This window comes from Equus asinus, chromosome 2, assembly GCF_041296235.1.
Source record: "Equus asinus isolate D_3611 breed Donkey chromosome 2, EquAss-T2T_v2, whole genome shotgun sequence".
Taxonomy (NCBI): domain Eukaryota; kingdom Metazoa; phylum Chordata; class Mammalia; order Perissodactyla; family Equidae; genus Equus; species Equus asinus.
The window spans coordinates 137,692,947-137,712,500 of record NC_091791.1 but is presented as its reverse complement, the minus strand read 5'-3'; the positions used below and the strand labels follow the sequence as shown (position 1 = coordinate 137,712,500).

Below are 19,554 nucleotides of genomic sequence, written 5' to 3'. Positions count from 1 at the left end.
CAATCTCTAGAAAGCGCTATAAATTGCCAGGCAAGAGCAGCCACCAGAAAGTGAATGAGCCAAGACTGAAGGGGGGAATGGAGGCGAAGCACTTTCCAAGTCAAAGACTTATGTGGGTCTAGAAGTCCTCAGGGTTACAAATAAACCACAGGCCTTGTTAACTGATTTTAAGTCAATCTAAGCTGAGCTTCCAGGGGGTTCCATCTCAACCCAACTGAGCTTTTCAGTGTTAATCCCATCATCTTTTGGTTTCGATTTTTCCTTTAGGTCAGCCTGCCCTAAAAGCCTTCTACCTTCCACACTGGTGTTCCAAACCAAGCGCGTGGCACACAGCCCTGTAAGGATAACTTGAGTGAAGGAAAATATGTAAGCTTCTGGCATGCATATAATAACGAGATTCTGGAAAAGGGTTTTTAACAACAGTTATGTCACAATGCTCATGGCTCCCTAAAGTCCTCAAAAGCCTTGTTAAATTAAAGATTTGCTGTGGTTTTTTCCGCTTCATTCTTACTTCCCACGTTGCCTCTTGCCTTTCTTTTTTCCCTTTCATTGTGCTGCGAAGATGAGACTGAATGACACCAGCCATCAATACCACCTAGAAAACGGAACAGTTTCATTAAAACTGTTAACATTCCCTGCCCAGTTTTAAGCAGAAGGGGAGGTTGTCTTTCAGATTATAAAGTCACACATCTGATTCTGGAAGCTCAGGCACTAAACGGACAGTCCTTTGACATGTGGATTCCCAGGAGTTCGGAATTCAGCAACAGCTTCAAGTCTACCTAGGATATGTCTCATGAGGTCACCTCAATGTCATGAGAATCCAGACCACAATCTCTGTGCACTGCAAACGCTGGCTGGCTGAAAGCTAACCCCACTACCTCTCTGGAAAGCATCTCCCAAATCAGAAAGCTTCCCACTTCACCCTCTGCCAAGAACTCCACTCAACCCTCCTAGAGGTTGAGAATGCTAATTATAAAGTGATGATATTTGCTTTTCCTTTTGAGTTGTGTGCCTTTATGTTTAAGTATTAAAAAGGTGTAATCACCTAGTGTGTAGGTTAATTTCTTTCCGATATTGTAATTTATGCAACATTAATACTGGATGCCAGCTCCAATTTTCTTGCTGCTTACACTCTGGGAGCCGACTTGCATATTCTGCCAACTCCATTACATCATCTGAAAACCCAAACATTTCCCATTTTCAAATCACTCTCATCTACTGGGCATACTTACACATTCTCTTTTTCTCCCTAGCTCACACACACAAAGATTGGTACCCCTGAGGAGAGATGCTACATCTGAGGTTAAAGTCTGCAAATGCACATAATTTCTGGAAGCTATTACTACTGCTGTGTTAGCTAAAGGATGCTTCCATCTCTGACCTTCCTTTTTCCACTCAGACTGTTATATAACCTAGTGCCTGCGTGCAGGATGTGAGTTGAGTGTCTGGGCCTTACCTCGTCTCCCTCCCCCATTAAATCTCCGGAGGGATGACACGGGGTTGGTTCAAAAAAGAGTGAGTGGGGGGGTGGGCCTCCAGGGGGCAAGGGGATATGGGTCAGCAGGTCAGCTGTGCAAGATGCATCCCACCCCCACTTTGTCCCTCTCCCCTTTTTGCTGAGCCTAGGGGGCTGGTGGTACTGAATGCCCCAGCGTTATATAATTTGCAAGAACAGCAAGTTACGGATTTGCTAGTGGGTTCTGCAGCCTGCCAACCCAATCTCTTACAACACCTTCTGGCAAGAATGACACCTGAAGATGCTAATAACACGGGGCGGGGGGGGGGGGGGGGCGTTAAGAAAGAGGGGGGTGGCAGCACAAACCAGAAATTAGTATGGCTTCCTATATACTGTGTCCCCTCTTCCAAAAAAAAAAAAACCTTCAGAAACACATGAAGGGGATTTTCTCCAGTGTTTCTGATTAACCCTGTTACATAACCCGCTCGCATTCCAAATCCACCGTCTCAGGGTCTAAATATACTCTTTGCAGCCAAAAGCTCTCCACACACAAACTCCCCAAGCTAGCGGCAGGTCCCGGCCCCCGGTCCCTATCCCCCTCCCTTCACTCCCGGCCTTCGCTGCACCCCCTCCCGCTCAAACCGCGGTTCGGTGTGTTCGCTCTTCGGAAATCGCCTTTAATTAAATGTTTTTCGAGTGTGTCATCCTGATTGCTTTTACTGTACTCGAATTCCGTGAATGGGAAAGCGCCCGGACAGGGGGTGTGGCTAAGGGTGGGGGGGTGGGTACGGGGGGAATACTGTAAAACAGCCAGCACATGATCAGCCATATTCCTACCTCCAACTATAACCAGAGGAAGGGAGCGGCTCCCGGGGCCCCAACTCGCCACTCCCCAGCCCTCCCCAACGCCGCCAGAAGCTGAGTAGCAAGAGGAGGGGGCGCGCTGGACTAGCGCCCAAGCTCGGATTGGAGATCCTCTCTGTCCCCAGCCCTGGGCGGCTCGCGAGAGCCCGCTTCCTCCGGAGTGACAGGCGTGATTTATACATTATTTACAACAGTAATTAAAGCCGTAGCTTCCTCCTGTTCTTTGCAAACTCCAGGCGCATTCAAATAAATAATCCCCACCCCCAAGAAAAACCCAACACCAGGTTCCGACACCTTTAAAAAGAGGGAGAGAGTGAGCTTTCTCCAATACTCCACCTTAAGTAGGAAAAAGCAAGGAGGGGGCGACGGATCTCCCCAACTACCCCCGCTCCCCCCCCCCCCCCGCCCGGCAACACACTCTAAAATGAAGTGTAAAAATCGCTCGGGGAGGGGGGAACATCACTTGCACTATCCAACCAGCATTCAACTCGCACTGACCATTCCCAGGTTCTCGCAGAAACGCTTGGAACCTCAGGGAGGGAAGGATTCCCAGGGCAGAAATAAGTTTGGGTGCCTTGCGATCTCTCTCTTTCTGCTTGTTTGCTTTTGTAGACGCCCGCTCCGAGTGCGCGGGGAGCGCCCCACCGGACCGCCGGCCTCGGCGCGCTGGCGCGCACACGCCCCCCGCCAGCCTGGGCGCGGGGCTGCGAACCCCGGGTCCACCAACTTGCGCACCTCCCCTCGCCGCGCCCGCCACCTAACTTGGCGAGCACCACGCGCGCCCGCACCCCTCTTCCTCCAGATCTTTCCCCGTATCCCAAACCCAGCACAGTGCTCCAGAGAAGGTGCCCACGTCGCCCCCAGATCCAGGAGCGCCCCCTCTCCACCCCCCGGGGCTTCCCAGGTCGCTCACTCCTCTCGCTCCCCTCAGCTCTGAGGGGGCCGAAAACACACCCCCGACTCGGGCAGCCGGGGCCGAAACTGTCAAGAGGAGAAAAGGTAAAGGGGGAGGACGGTGGCCATAAACAGATTTCTTTTCCTTCTTAAAAGGACACTGCCGCTTTAAAAGTTTCTTTCCCGGGCCCCCACTCTCCGGTTCTCCGAATTTTGGGGGAGCGTATTTAATTTCGGCAACGCTGCTTTCCTCCTCTCTTTGCAGAAAAATCAAAGCCAGGGGGTGAGCCCGCCGGCTGTCAACCCTCCTGCCGCCTCCCCCGCCCCCCTCTCCTCCTGCAACCCGAGAACGGGCTGCAAAAGTTTGCAACATTTCTGGGGGGCGGAGGGGGGAGGGGTGGGGGGTGCTCCGGGCTCGGGGCGCCGCTGCAGGCTCGCGCGCGGCCACGGACCCCGCGCCCCGGGCGCCCGCTCCCGGCCGCCCCCCGCTCCGCGCCCGGGCTCCCGCCGCCCCCTCCTCAGCCCCTCTCGCAGCCTCCTACCTCTGCTGGTGCTGGAATAGCTCTGTCTGCGCACCGGGGCGGGCGGCTCGCTCTTGCGGGCGGATTCCTGGTTCAGCGGGGTCTCCCTGGAGCCGGCGGCCGCGTCCGCGCCGCTGCTGCCCGGCTCGCTGGCGGCGGGGTCGGGGGCTGCCGGAGCTGACTCCATGTTTTTTCCCAATGTAGAGATCGCTGGAGATGGCGAGCTCCGAGACTCCCTCTATCTTCTGTTTTCAGAGCAACTCTATGGTACCAAAAAAAAAAAAAAAAGGGAGAAGGAGACCGGGGAGAGCAGGAGGGAGAGAGCAGGCGGCGGCGGGCGGGCGAGCGAGAGCGCGAGGGAGCGCGCGGAGTGTGTCTGGGTGGACGTGTGTGTGCGCCGGAGAGGGGATGGAGGCGGGTCTGGCCACAGGCAGCGCTAGCGAGAGCTTCTCCAGCCGGCCCCCTCACCCACATTCCCCACCCTCCAGACCCCAGACCGAGAGCCACGGACTGGCTGCCAATTTTGAGAGGTGGGAAAAAGAGGGGAGGAGGAGGGGAGAGCCTCCCGTGCCCCGGTCCTCCCCTCTCCCCAGCGCAGGGACGGAAATTTAGGATCGGCAAGATGATTCTGTGCCTACTTCTGAGACTCTCTCGGGGACAGAACTCGTCCCCATCCCCAGCCAGCATGGGAAGAGATAAATCCGATTATCCACCTTGAGGAATCGCAGGTAGCTCCCCGCCAGCACAGCCGAGGACTGAGAAGAAACTAAAAAGGAATTAGACCTGGGCTGGCATCCCAAGGAAGGCAGAGGATGGCAGGACGTGGCACTTCTTACTTCGGGATGGGACGTCCAGTGGGTTTCCAATCTTGGTTTGATACATCTGTGTCTAAACCAGATTCTGTGAGTCTAGAATCGCCATAGACAGCCAATTTCTGGTGTGGTTGAAAGAGGTCGCTTTCAGCTCCTTTGCTGTTTCCTCCGCGAAGGATCCAGAAACCACTTAGCAGGGCAATTTCTAGCGAAGAAAACTTTGGCCTGTCTGTTCGATCACTATCTAAGCGGGATGAAATATGCCACATTGCATCTAGTTCATGCGTGGCTGCTAATTGTCAATTCCCACTGGTACTTTTGCTATTAAATGTACAGTTTCATCCATAAAAGATATACTGGAGAGGCATTAATAATGTCTGGATGGTAAAATTCAGATAATTAACAGCTCCTAATAAGTCACATCGTTATAGGCATCATTCTACACTCCTCTTCTATTGAAACTCACTCATCGCCTAGTAGTTGCTTAATGAAACCCAAGGAAAGTGGAGAATTGCATCAGTGTTGCCTTGACCCCAACTCCAGTATGAAGGAAGAGTACAAAGTGGGTGAGTGGAAAACATTCCGGTGGTAGTAGTCTGATTTCTCTGCCTCAATACGCAATCCACTATTTCCTATTGCCTGCGGAGGCGCTGATGAAATCAGTACATTTTCAACGCACACCCCCACCTTCCTTTCTGAAGGCTCGCAAATTTTGACAATAAAAAATATTATTATATACCAGAAGGTGGCATAAATATCTGTATTTAAGGGGGTGGGCTGGGAGCGGGAATTAGGGACCATTTTGCTTTTGCTAATTTCCTGGGTTTGGAAAAATGCTTTTATAAAGAGGAACCTCCATATGCCAAACTTCACACATGGTTTGTGTTACTGTTACTGATCTTGGTCTGATTTCAGATACACAATGCTATTTGCCATGGTCTGTGTGTTAATCAGCAAAACCTGTGGTCCACTCTTGGGAGTGATGGAAATGAGATGTGAACAGTTCTGATACCTTAATCCAGTCTCTGCAAGGATCCCTGGCTCTAGCCTGTCTGTTGGCGCCTACAAACAATGCCATGATTGTCTCCTCCATCCCAGATCAGATGTGTGGGTTTCCCCATACATCAAAGCACACATTTCCAGTGCAGCCGTCACTCCATTTACCATCGGTTAGCCTGCTAATAATGTTCTTGATGCAACCGGCCTAGCTTGTCCCTCTTGACTTTTCTAAGTAAATAAATATTTCGAAGTGCACAGTTTAATAAACAAGTTCCTCTGGGACAGTGTCTCAAAATACATCGACTGCTTCATATTTACTTTAGAATCTTGGAAAAAAAAACTTTTCATATTAAATTTCACCAATAATTCTATTTGGGACACGTGTGGCTTAAAAAAAAAAAAAAAATCCCTGGCTCCTTTTTGGGTGCCAGTAGCTGCTTGGTACCATTTTTTTGGTTAACTCAGTTCTCCTGGGCCTTCGATTGGTTCCTTTGAGGTTCTCCTTTGACTAAGCTGGTATTCATTCCGCCTGGAAAAACCTTCCTGAAAATGATCCTAGTGACCTTAGTCTATTACGATAGACTCAATATTCCCTTCAGCAATAGATTCCAGCTCCAAAAAGCCACTTCTTCTAACTCTAAAACAATTACTGCCTCTGCAATTTAAAACAATTGGGAACGCCAGTGCTTTCCCCAAGGGGGAAATAAAAGTGAGTTAGATACATTCCTTGACTGTCAATCATTGTTACTAAAGTGTAAATTAACTGGACTGGGGAAGCATTTTGAAACTGAAAAGCACAGTGATTAGGTTTATATTCTTTTCTTCCCGCATGCCCCTTCCCTGATTACGAATTAAGGCTTGCCAATTTTCCAAATTTTGGGAAAGATGGGAGCTCTTCCTTAAACTCTGCTTATTGACAAAGGCCAGTAGTGTTTGCTTAAAAATGGTTATTTTGACTTTGCACTACTGAGTTCCCCGACAGACAATAGCTTAGAAAACCTATGCTTTGTAGAAGAGATAAGCCTAAATCCATTTTTTGCAGACTCCTCCCTCCATCCCTCAACTCACGCTCCCTACCTCCTTGCTGATCCCAGGCTCCCCTCTCCGTGGTAGCACTCACTAGTTTTCTCTTACTCCAAGGTACTTACCGGAACCTCAGAATTAGCTTTGACTCCCCTCTCTCACTCCTGCCCCTAGCTCTCCACATCCTAACATATTTGCCAAGTTCTTTAAATTCTACTTCTGTGACATCTGCCCTTTTCTGAGGCCACCACTCAAGGTCCAGACATTATTGCTCACCTAAACCGTGACAGGAAACTTCCAAATAACCGGCCTTCAGTCTTATAACCATTCCAATCCATCCCAGATAGCACTGCCAAGTTAATTACCCTGAACTACAGCTCTCATTTGCCACCATGCCACTCCCCTGCTTACAAGGCTTTAATGGCTCCCCATTGCCTATCCAATTAACTACTAACTAGTCAACATGGTATTCAAGGCTCTACCTCACTTACCATGGGACTCCTGCACCAGGGATGGCAAGTCGATCATGTCTCATGAAGGAAGTCCTGAAATTGCTTGGAAAGGTGTGGGCTGTGATTGATTAATGCTGTCTCCCATGGGTGGAGGATTGGGAGTGTGAGATTCATGCCAGGAGTTTGCCAAACTGCCTGACATCCTTACACAACCCCTGCAATCCACCACATGTGATCCCGAAACCACGCCACATGCTACTTCCTACTCCTCTTCCTGCTTGTAGTCCAGGATACAGAGACAGTTCCCTCTGCCTCTTCCCCTGAAATGGCCTTCCTGACTTGTCTGTTCAGTGAAACCCTACTTTTCATTCAAGGTCCATTCTAAAAGGCAACACCTCTGTGGAAACTTCCCTGATATACCCCAAACCACATATTGGGACTGTCTTAGCGCTTTGCACCCTGCTTAAGGCACTAAATATACTCTCTCTCCCTTGTGCTATGGTTGGTTGAACATTTGCCTTACCCTCTGTCACGAAAGATGCATTCCTCAAAAACTTGTGCCCTTGCACACAGTAGGCACTCAGAATTAGTGGATTTGAGGAATGGAATTGATGAACTAATCATAAGGTAACATGTCCACACAGTGATTCCATTATACAACGAGAATGAAAACCTAAGCATTTCAACTTTCAATCACTTGAAATAAGCCTTTCCTTCCAGGATAAAAGATTAGTTGACATGTATGGGCTGTTAAAATTTATATATGCAAAAAAAGTTGACAGTTATTTTCTTTGCATTTCTTGGAGAAGGAGAGAAGGAAAATTATGGAAATGTAGAGTAGAATTTCTTTGGGAGAGGGGAGCTTTCTACAACATGCCTAAGAACAAAGAAGACAGAAAATTAAAATGGAGAGCCCAGACGACAAGTTTCCTTTCTTTCAAAAAAGCCTCAAGAAGCTGAAGCTGGACTCTATGCTGAAAATAGAAGAAGCAAATGAAAATGCAGCACCGCTCTCGGGCATGGGAGCGGCTCCATCCTACTGCGAGGTTTGTAGTCAGAGCAGTCCCAACCAGGAAAGTTCAGGCTAAGAAGAGCCCTCTGTACGGATCCTAGAAAGAATGGTGTAAACCTGAAGTCCTCATGGATGGGAACAGGAGAGCCTAGTTTTCCAGACACCAGGAAATAACAAGGAAGATTAAAGCATGCAGCATCCGCACTGGATGATCCACTCCACCCCTCTCCCCATTTTGTAGATGATGAAACTAAAATGCAGAGAAGTGACTTGCTCAGCACCACCCAGTTAATCCAGTGGCATGATGTGGTCATTTCAGATTACCTGAATTCCACACCAACTCTGCCACATACTAGCAGAGTGGTCGAGGAAAGTCACTAATTATCTCTATGCCTATGTTTCCTTATCTATAGATGAAGGTTGTTAGGAGAGTTAGATGAGATGATCCTTCTAAAATGCTTACCACTCACAATTTTGCTATGATTCATATACATCTTACAGGGTTTAATAAAATACTGTATAAAATTGCACTGTCCAATACAGGAGCCACTAGCTACATGTGGCTGTTGAGTCCTTGAAATGTGGCTAATCCAAATCGAAATATATGATAACTGTTAAAATCCACGTTAGATTTCAAAGACAGTACAAAAAATGTAAAGTGTGTCGTTCATAATTTTGTATTGATTGCATGTTGAAATGACAATAGTTTGGATATATTGGGTTAAATAAAAAATATATTATTAAAATTAATTCCATCTCTTCTTTTTAAAATCTGGCTACTGAAAATATAAAATTGCTGTGTGCTTTACATTATACAACTATTGGACAGTGGGGGTATGGAATATATCTAGCACATAGTAGGTATTATAATGATTTAATTAGAGTAATTGCTAGGGTTCAGCTGGGGCCACACTGGGCCAAGAGTTAATATCTGTCTTTTCATTTTACAAAATCTTAATTGTGCTTCTGCTATTTGCAGGGCATTGAGCTGGGTGCTAAGGAAAATAGAGACAAAACTATTGAGTCTTATGGGAAGACAAGATGTGCACACTAAAAATAAGTGGCGTTCAGTGATGAGGCTTCAACTGCCCTAGAGACCACCATAAAAGGAACCAATAATCTACCTCAGGGCATGGAACAGGAAGGGCCCTGCCCTGGGTGGCTCATGTTCCCTATGTTAGCTCTAGAACTGAGGCTCTGGACTTCAGTAAAAGAAAGGCATTTGACAATAGGCAAATGCCCCGGAACCTAAGAAACAGGTCTCCTGCAGCCCAGGGTTCCCAACCTAAAACACCTAAGCTTTACCTGGGGGAGGGGAGGCGGTGTCCTGGGCTCACTGCCCTTCGTAGAAACATCACGATCCTACTAACAGTTGAGCTCACAAATATCCTTGGCTGGCTTTGAAAACCACAAGGGTAAAGAAGGCTGGATTGGAAGATCCTTAAAGGGCAAGGACCTTGTCTCATTTGTTCACCTGTGCATCCCCAGTGCCAGGCACTGTGTCCAACACATGATAAATGCAATATTTGTTGACTTAATGAATGAAAGGATGAGGTATGGTTGAAGGAAAAAAAAAGGGAAACTGAAAACATCAACCAATAAGGGAGTACAATTTATTGAGTACCTATTAGATTCTAGATGCTTTCCCATGTCTCCTAGTTGTGTTGTAGATTAGGCTCCTCCACTTTGCCATGAAGCAATTTACCTACCTTCTCTAAAGTTTCATCTTCAGAGCTGTAAAGTGGACGTGATGATCTTTTTTTTCTTCCAACCACTTATATCGCAGGAGAGTTGGTGAGCGTCAGATAACATAGATGAAAGTGCCTTGGACGTTCTTAGAGGAGTCTCTCCAATAGTACCATATTTGTGTTGTTCAATATGATGTAGTGGTATCTCGTTGTTTTAGTTTGCATTTCCCTAATGGCATATGATATGGAGCAGCTTTTCATATGCTTGTCTGCTGTCTGTATATCTTCTTTGGTGAGGTGTCTGTTCAGGTCTTTTGCCCATTTTTTAGTTTGGCTGTTTGTTTTCTTATTGTTAACTTTTAAGAGTTACTTGTATATTTTGGATAATAATCTTTTATCAGATATGTCTTTTGCAAGTATTTTCTCCTAATCTGTGGCTTGTATTTTCATTCTCTTGACACTGTCTTTTGCAGAGAAAGAAATTTTTAGTTTTAATGAAGTCCAGCTTATTAATTATTTCTTTCATTGTATCTAAAAAGTCCTCACCATGCTGAACGTCATCTAGATTTTCTCCTCTGTTAATTTCTAGGAGTTATATAGTTTTATCTTATACATTTAGGTATCTGATTCATTTCGAGTTAATTTTTGTGATAGGTTGTAAGGTCTGTGTCTAGGTTCATTTTTTTTGCATGTAAATGTCCAATTGTTCCAGCAGCATTTATTGAAAAGACTATCTTTACTCCATTTTATTGCTTTTGATCCTTTGTTAAAAACCAGTTGACTATATTTATATGGGTCTGTTTCTGGGCTCTCTATCCTGTTCCATTAATCTATTTGTCTATTCTTTTGCCAATACCCCACTGTTCTGATTACTGTAGGGTGGAACTGGATTTTAAATTTTATTTAACTTTAATCAAGTTAAATTTAAATAGCCACATGTAGCTAGTGGCCATCATATCAGACGGTGCAGGCTTTGCATATCAAGTTTTAATCTTTTGAACTTCTGAGCCACCCTCACACGGATATTGACTCACAGACTTTAGATTTTATAAATACTTGTTTTGCACCTGATACAGAAAGATGCTGTAAGGGATTCTGAGATGAATCAGGTAGATTCTACATCCTCTGTGAGGAGCTAAGACAAGTCCATCAGCACCTGTACTTTAAGATATGAAGTACTAAATGCCATAGGACAGGTTCAGATAAAGTGCTAGGATTTCAAAAGAATGAGCCAATGTTCTCTTTTAGAGAAATCAAGGAAGGCTTCCTTGAAAAGGAGGCATTTCATGAGTTGTTTTTCCTGGAGTCAGGACTAAAGATACACATTTGGGAAGTGGTGATGGGAATAGATGAACTTTCTGCAAAGAGAGTTGAAGTTGCTAACTCCATTTGTATTTCCAGGTGGACCTATTCCTAGTGTTGCACACAGACATTTTTCCATTGAAGAAGCACCTTAAGACTCTTCCCTGTGCAAGACAATGTCCCAGATAGCATACATCTCACACATACTTTTCACCCTAGTCAGTGGCTCCCAAAGTGTGGTCCCCAGACCAGCAGCATCAACATCACCTGGAAACTTGTTAGAAATACGAATTCTCTGGTCTCACAACAGACTGACTGAGTCAGAAACTCTGGGGGTGGGGTCCAGCAATCTGTGTTGTAACAAGCTATCCTTGTGATTCTGATGCATACTCAAGTTTGAGGACCATTGTCCTAAATTATTCAAGACCACCTGATTTATAAATGCATGTATATGAACAACTGTGAATTTTAAGGGAGGGCTCTTATGAAAGAAAAGATCTATGCCTCTCTGTGCCTGACTTGGTCTCTGACTCCAGCACAGTCACAGTTTTCCCAGTAGCAAGTAAGGAACCTTGCCATAGCTAAGTCTATACCTTGTCTCGTTATTTTGGTGATAGTTACATAGAGAGGGCTTTTTTCTGTTCTTCCACAAAAACTTGGATAGAGCTTAAATTTAAAAATTTAAAAAAAAAGAAAAAAGAAGAAAAAAAAAGCTGTCAAACTAGCCTGAGGCACTGATGATTCAGAATGCCAGTTCTGCCCTGGTGAAGATAGATATTTAGATAGAGGGCCTGTGTGAAACTGAGTAAGAAATCAGCAGGAAATATTTTCTGCTTAACAGATCAGAAGGGTGACAAAGACAGCAGCAGTGTTCCAAAAAGCTACATCTTAGTAGATATTATGGGTCAAACTTTCCTTTAGAAATAGTTCCGAGTTGGCCCTCTCCCTCATGCCAAAAGGATATAATGCATCCCCAAAATGTAGTTGGCTATCTCACTAAATAATTGTTTTTCTATTTTAGGTATGTCAGTTACCTATTATACAACAATGCTGCATAACAAGCCATCCCCAAACTCAGTGGCCTATAGCAACAAGCATTTCTTTCTCATTCTTACCTCTGCGGGCCAGCCAGGGTTCAGCTGGGCTTGGCTCCCCATGGCTGATTGGGTTTAGGTCTGCTCTATGCATCTCTTATTCTTCTTGGGACAATGGTTGACTGAGCCCTGCTCTTCTCAGCGAAAAGGCGGGTGCATAAGAGAGCAAGCCCATCAACCAAGCATATGTCAAGCCTTTGCATGCATCATATGTGCTAACATCCCATTGGCCAAAACAAGTCACATGACCAAATCCAAAATGAGTGAGGAAGCACCCTCTGCCCACCAAGACGCAGGGCAAGGGTGTGAATGTGTGGCGTGCTACAGGACAGTGACAAGTGAGGCCAATAATTCCATCATCAGAAACGGCTTCTCTGTAGATCAGAGGTTTTCAAGCTTGACTGCACATTGTAAACACATGTGGGAGGTTTAAAAAGTACTGATGCCTGGGTCCTGCCCCCAGAGATTCTGGTTTAATTGGCTGGGGTGTGGCCCAGGCTGGGCGTGGTAAAAGCTCCCCAGGTGAGTGTAATGAGCAGCCAAGTCTGAGAACCACTGGTGTTAAACCAAATGCTATTGATTAAACAAAAGAAAAATGTTGACCACTGCTTTGGGGAGGTGCCTTTCCTATTCATTTTGGGAACTCCCTATCTTTTAAACCCTTTTGCAGTTAAAGCACATTACTGTGTCAGATGCAATTTCAGTTCCCTCCAGTGAGCAGCCTCAGGTCAAATTCATAAAAGGTATCATCAGAGATTTTCTTAGTGTTGAATTCTAATGAATTACTGCTGATTCTGTTTGTAACTTATCTATCATTAAAGTGAAAACTCTGGTGTGGGTGCTAATTGCTAAATGTCTACATTTCTGGAGAACGCGTGTTTAGGAGTACAGAATCCTAAAGTACGGTTATTGGAAGTTAGGCTCATACCATCTCAAGACATAGGACACGTGCCTAGATAATATGCGTGTTTATTTTGCTTTTCATTTATTTTCGTATTTTCTATGTGTATGTACGTCGAGAAAGATTTCTCCCTTTTTTGGTGCCTTCTGGCATTCCGAGTTCTGTAAATACAGGGAAATTATAAAGGACTTTATAACTGTTCTTATAAAGATCTGTTCTAAGGGAATTGTTTTCTGCCATACATTTTGGAAAAGAGATACCTGGGACTAATAAAAATCAGCAGCCTTAGTGTTCTGTAATCCATGCTTCTTCCCAGCAGGGTTTTTGCCACTTAAAGGTCTTTGTGTATTTTTAGTCTTAAAACTGTCATTTATTCCATCACTAACTTTATTTCACAGTTTTCAGTTTGGGATCGTTCTAAACTTCTTTAGGACATTGTAAAAATAAAAATGCTGCATTGTACCCCCCCCTTCCAATTTCTTTTCTGTGTCTAGGAAAGATAATATTTCAAGGACCAACCTATCCTTTAGAAAACCCTTCATATCTTTCAGAGATCTTCTAGATACAGTGATCAAGCAAAACATCTTCCCATAATTTCCCAATATGTTGTCTGGCTCATAGACGAGCTCATTTGTTGGAAAAAGAAGGAGAGAAATCACTGGTTTGCATGTTAGTTTTCCCCTCAATTGATTGCTGACTGTCAGAATGCTTGAGATGTTGAATAACCAATCAAATTATTAATTTTTGGATGAAATTCCATAATGCTGTGGCTAATTAACGATGCACATGCAGATTTGGGGGCGAGCACTGTGTAGAACAACAAAAATGTCAGTGTTGGAGAAGGAAAAAAAGATACATCCGCCCTGCAGATGAGTCACTGGGAACATATTGGATACATTTATCAGAGTAGGAAGCACTATGGAGTCAATAACATTTCAGTTTGACACTTACTTCACATCCAAAAGTTAGATCCACAAATATTTTCTTCCCAGGGACATGTTGTCATAATAAAGAAAATAAAGCCTTGGGTCTACCCAGCTGTTACCCTTAGCATTATTCCATGGTGATATGACCAAAAAGGATGCATCATCGTACTCCAACCACCATTTCATTGCAGGGGGCTGAAGGCAGGAGTCAGAACTGCTGCCAAAAAGCTGTGTGACTTTGGAGAAGTTGCTAAACATCTCTAGCATCTGATGAACTAGATGATTTCCAAGGCCCGTCTGCAATTCCGCATAATTGCCTAAAGAATACTTGGCACTACAAAAGGCACAGTGTTGAAGGGAGCTGGATTACAAGAGATGGATAAAAGCAGATGTTTAATATGGAAGATGTTATGGGAAGAATGTTCTGGTGCTGGGGAAGTTCATGTAACAGAAAAAGAACACTGTGGACTCAGAGAATAGGAAGGGTCCTGACGTGCCAGAAAGGAGACTAGAGAGGTCAGTGAGGACTTAGCCAAAGTCACTTGCAGAGTTGGCGAAAGAAAGACCCAGGACTCCCAACTCCCCATTTAATGCCCTTCCCTCTGCCCCAGGCTGCTTCACTGGCCCAAGTTTAGAGGCCCGACACTATACTGGCAGCTCTCCTCATTTGGCTGACAGGTCACATTCAAGCACCATTTGTTTTAGTGTGAGCAAAAGGATCTTTGAGGACAGACACGTGGGAGACAACATGATCTCAATGAATGTGGCCCCAAATGCATTCAGTGTTTTATGTCCATTGTCAGCCGTACCTTAACCATATGATTCTACAAGGTCAGCAGTCAGCCTCGGCATTAACCAAATGCTCAGGCTGGATTCAAGTTAATTTGGACTTGTCCCATTTGGGGAAACAGTGCCACTAGGCAATCTTGAGGGTGCCCCAGAGGAGATACAGTTGAGACTTGGAATCCTTGCCTGTAGCTTACTAGGCTGTGGCTCTGGGGAAAAATTAACATGTCTCGAGCCATACTAGGGTGTTACATTGTCACAGGGCTAGGAACTGAGTGATGGAATCCCTGCTTTACAAAGAAACTTAGCCCAGATTTTGACCCAAGCTCCGTAGTTAATATTCAGCAAATATAGGCTGTCAACCCAGGTCTGTCTAATTCCAGTGCCCATGTTCTTTCTATGACACATTTTCTCTCTAATGCCAACAATAACAAAATAAAAAGCAAAAATGAAGCTTAAGTCTCAGGCTAGAGAAAAGAAAAAGGAATAAAGTGGATGGGCTGATGGAAATAATCAAGAATTAAGAAACCTGGGTCCAAATTCCAGGTCTTTCTTCTTGGTCATCATTCCATCCTCCTCATCAGCACATAGTAGGTATTATGATACAACTAACAGCTACTGAACTCTCACCCTTCAAGTACTTTAAACATATGTTGTGCACTTTGTACACACTTCCCCACTCAACAGAGCAATGGGGCAGCTACTGTTGTCATTCCGTGTTGTGGTTGAGGAAACTGAAGCATAGAAAGAAGATATGACATGATCAAGATCATACAACTCATGAATGGCAGGGCTGATATGTGACAGCCCTGTCTCCCTCCCACCCCCTTCCCTATTTCAGGCAGACCCTAGACCTGCCCTTCACCAACCAGTGCAGCTGTTGGACCTATTCAGAGTTCCTAGACTAATCACCTTCCCTCTCTAGACATCAGCGTCCTTGTCAGTCAAACAAGGAGGCTAGCCCAGATGATTTGTAGGGTTCTTTCCAAATCTAATATTTGCTGATTCTTATGTCAGAAAGGAAGACTAAGAAAAACGCGTGATTAGAAAGAAACTAGGGTAAGAAGGGAAAGAAAAGGAAGAGGAGGAGGAGAGCAGGGGAGGGGTGGCATGCCTCCCTCCCTCAATTTCCCAACAAACTGCTCCCTCCTCCTCTGTCCTTCCCCTAGAGAGGTCCTTCCACACTTTGGTCAGCAGAATTGTCTCGAAGCAAAGGGCCCTGGCCTTCGAGGGCTTTGAGAGGTCTTTAAGAGCCAGAAGTTCAAGTCCTGTGTTCTGGAGACAGAAAAAAACTGAGTTCAAGTTTGACTTTTGCTCCAACCAGCTCCGCGGCCTCAGGTGAGTCGCTGCTTCTCCTGGGCCTCAGTTTCCTTATTTCTTAACCACAAAGTCCTTTTGTGCCCTAAGAGGCAGTGATTCTATGGGCGGTATAACCCTCCCTCCTCTCCAGTACTTCCCCCTCTGAACTCTGACATTCTCCCAGGAACGACTTGTCTGGCTTAAGGCACACAGGATGACCATTAACCTGACTTTTATAGAGTGGAAAGGCATTAAATGTGTAGATGCCATCAACTCCTCAATAGTTACTCGTTCATTTATTCATGTGATTATGTGGTCTTTCCTTACACTGAAAAGTATTTTTTAAGGCATTATAAAAATAAAAGTCATATTAGTTACCATTTATTGTGGGTCAGGCATTTTGCTAGGTACTGGGGATAAAGATGTGACAGCCTAGACTTTCAGCTCAAGAAGCTCGCTGATAGGGTGGGTGGTGGGAGTGGCGTTGGATGCTATAGAGGGAATGCGTATGAATTACTGTGTTAGTCTGCCCCATCCGTCAGAAGCATCATCCAACAGAATCCATCCATCAGCTAGTTGTGTTATAGAAAGGGCAGAAGTTTAGAACCTCAGAACATGAATTCAAACGGCTAACTCTGTTACCCTTGGCCAGTCTTTCTCCATTTAGGACTTTGTCAGGTTGTGTTCCATTTCAAGTAATAGAAAACTCAACTCCAAATGGCTTAAAGAAGAAGGAAAATTTGTCATAATACAAGAGGTCCTATCATAGGATGGTCCTAGGGTTGGCTAATTCTGCCCCTCAATGGTACTACTAAGGGCCTTTCTATCTCCATATTCCACATTCTCTGAATGTCAGCTTGGGCCTCATGCTACCTCCATCATGGTGACAAGATAGCTGCTGCTGCTCTGCGTATCATGTCCAGCAGGAGAAGAGGACCATCTTGTCCTTGGGCTCTTTTTTTCAAAAGAGAAAACACAAGCCATAGAAACTCAGCAGATTTTCATTCATGTCTATTGGCAAGACTAAGTCACAAGCCCACTCCTAAACCAACCACTTAGAAAGGGATTGGAAATACTAGAATTGGCTAAGGCTAATTGAAATTTATTCTAAATTTGAAGGTCACCTTCCCTGAGGGACGGATACCCAAGCCCAAGTGTAGTCCTGTTAGTGAGCCAGCCATTTCTGCTACAGAACCTTCCATTCCTCAGTTGAAAATAGGGGAAATAACTATTCCTCTTTTGCAGGATTGTTGTGAGTTCTAAAAAGTGTTGCAACACTTTGTACACTTTAAGTACTCTGCAGATATAAGATACTCATATTCCTGTAATACAAAGCAGAGGTTCTCAAACTGAGTGAGGGTCAGAGTCCCCTGGAGGGCTTGTTAAAACAGATTGCTAGGCCCCATAGTTTCTGATTCAGTAGGTCTGGGTGGAGTCTGAGAATTCGTCTATCTAACAAGTCCCCAGGTGATGCTGCTGATGGTGGCCTGGACCACACTTTGAGAATCACTGTTCTAGACTACGAGTGTCTTGTGTGTGAGAGCCAGGTCTTATTTATATTTAGGTTTAGATTTAGATCTTTAGCACTTCAGTGCCTGGCACCACAGTAGGTGGTAAAAAGTATAATAGCTAATATTTATTCTGTGCTCAGCAATTTATTAAGCGTTTTACATACATTGTTTCATTTAATCCTTACTGAAAAGAAGGAAAAATAACACAGTTAGATGTTGATGAGACGAGAGAGAGAAGGTAGGACTAAAGCATAGGCCGTCTCTCTGGGAATGTGGTCCAGGAAAAGCCCTTGACATCTGGGATCCCGGGCAACACAGTGGGCCCCTTAGGGAGGGATGATACCCAAGGGAGGTGGCTCTGGCCAAGGGGAAATGGCATGCACTCAGGAGCTGAGTTCTCCTCCTTTACTAATTTACCTTGGCTTATCTTCCACTGACACAGCAGCCCAGCATGAGGGTGTGACGGGAACAGAAGACCAACTAGGGACCTTACTCTCCCCATTTTCCTCCCTCGGCTGTCCATGCATCACAGGGAGAATTCTGAGTGCATCCCAGGGTGTGAAGGAAGCCCTTTACAGATGCGCACACACTGCTTAAGTCACCAGAGTGCCATTTGGTAAACCACTGCTGCAAAGCAGTGAATGGTACCCTGGTGGCCTCACAGACTGATTGTACCCCTAAAAGTGTTTAATTTATCTCTGAGGGGAATGTACACCCTGGGAAAATCTGGTTAAATGTATAAATGAATCTTCCAACCAGCCAAGACGGAAGATAGAAAATCATAAAGCAGAAGGCAGTCCCTGAGAGCAACAGGTTCACCCCACCCTCCTAGCCCACTCTCACCACACAGTCTCAGGCAAGGCTGACATCTCTGCTGGTTTCAAAAGAGCATCAGGAAGGAGATTCCAGGATATCATTGCACCCTCTGACCTTTAGAATATTTCCGCTCATCTAACTTAAATCCCCTTAGTGGCAGCTTGGGCTCATTTCCACCCTCTCTGCCCCAGTGGAGATGGATCAGCAGCACCCTCTGAATCAGAACCTTCTTAAGCATGATGACAGTCATTAAGCTTCTAGTGGGTCTGAAGCTTCTGGGGTTAAGCCTCAGCGTAATGACTTTCCTTCTCATTCCTCAACGTAAAACAAAAATACCAAGAGTCACTCCATTGGAGACTCTCAGGAGTGTCTCAGTCAGGAGGGACTACCTTACACTGTGGTAGCAATCGGCTGCCTGGTCTTAATAGCTTATAACAACCAAGATTTGTGTCTTGCTCACCTTAAGGTTCATTGCAGGTCAGAGGTGCACGGCCATATTTCATAGCCATATTTTGCTCTTCATAGTCATATTTCAAACATTGCTGTCACTGGACCAATGGGAAATCATGCATGGGCTCTTAAAGCTTCCACCTGGAGGTGGCATTTGTCACTCTGTCCACATTGCATGGGCCAAAGCAAGTCACATGGTCCCACCTAACTCAAGGAGGCAGAGAAGGGAAACCCTAACATGTTCCCAGGAGGGAGCATGGGCAATACTGGGTAAATCAGCACTAATGATAACCAGACCATAGGGAGTCCTTCCTGTGTGGGAACTTCTTTGAAAGGTATTTTTCATCACATACCTGGAAGCACCTGGAGAAAAGTTCGGCCAAGTTGTGAGTATGTGTATGCCACAGGAAAATGAACCTAAAGTTCTCTCTTTTTGATGGTATGTGCAATTGTTTTGAGACTATGTCCACTCCAAAAAATTGGCATTCCCATCTCATTTAGTGATAACACATTTGAGGGCCAACAGATGGGGAGGAAGATTTTAAATCAGGTGAGCTAGTGCTTGTTATAGGTCGGAGGCTGTACTACCTGCAGAGAGTACAAAACAAATAAGAAACTGTCCCTGGTCTTCAAGAACTTGGAGTTCATAATGGAGATGATCAAATGCATAAGTAAACACATTGTAATCTGTTATACTATCATGGTCAAATGCACAGGCTTCAGAATCATAAAGACTTAAATTTGCACC

The 19,554-nt window shown here is 45.1% G+C and overlaps 1 protein-coding gene across 2 annotated transcripts in view; it reads right to left on the bottom strand.

The window, feature by feature from the left end:
- Positions 1-4,474, bottom strand: part of RORA (RAR related orphan receptor A) — a 692,777-nt gene extending 688,303 nt beyond the window's left edge. Inside the window, exons 1-2 of one of the 2 annotated variants that reach the window (XM_070500575.1) lie at positions 4,374-4,474; positions 3,757-3,997 (exon numbers count right to left, since the gene is read on the bottom strand). In XM_070500575.1, the coding sequence (XP_070356676.1) occupies positions 3,757-3,922 (166 nt within the window). In that variant the 5' untranslated portion in view covers positions 3,923-3,997; positions 4,374-4,474. Of the gene's footprint in view, positions 1-3,756; positions 4,125-4,373 lie in introns of those variants that run through there. The other variant, XM_044764779.2, reaches the window with a different exon arrangement.
- Positions 4,475-19,554: the final 15,080 nt, after the last annotated feature.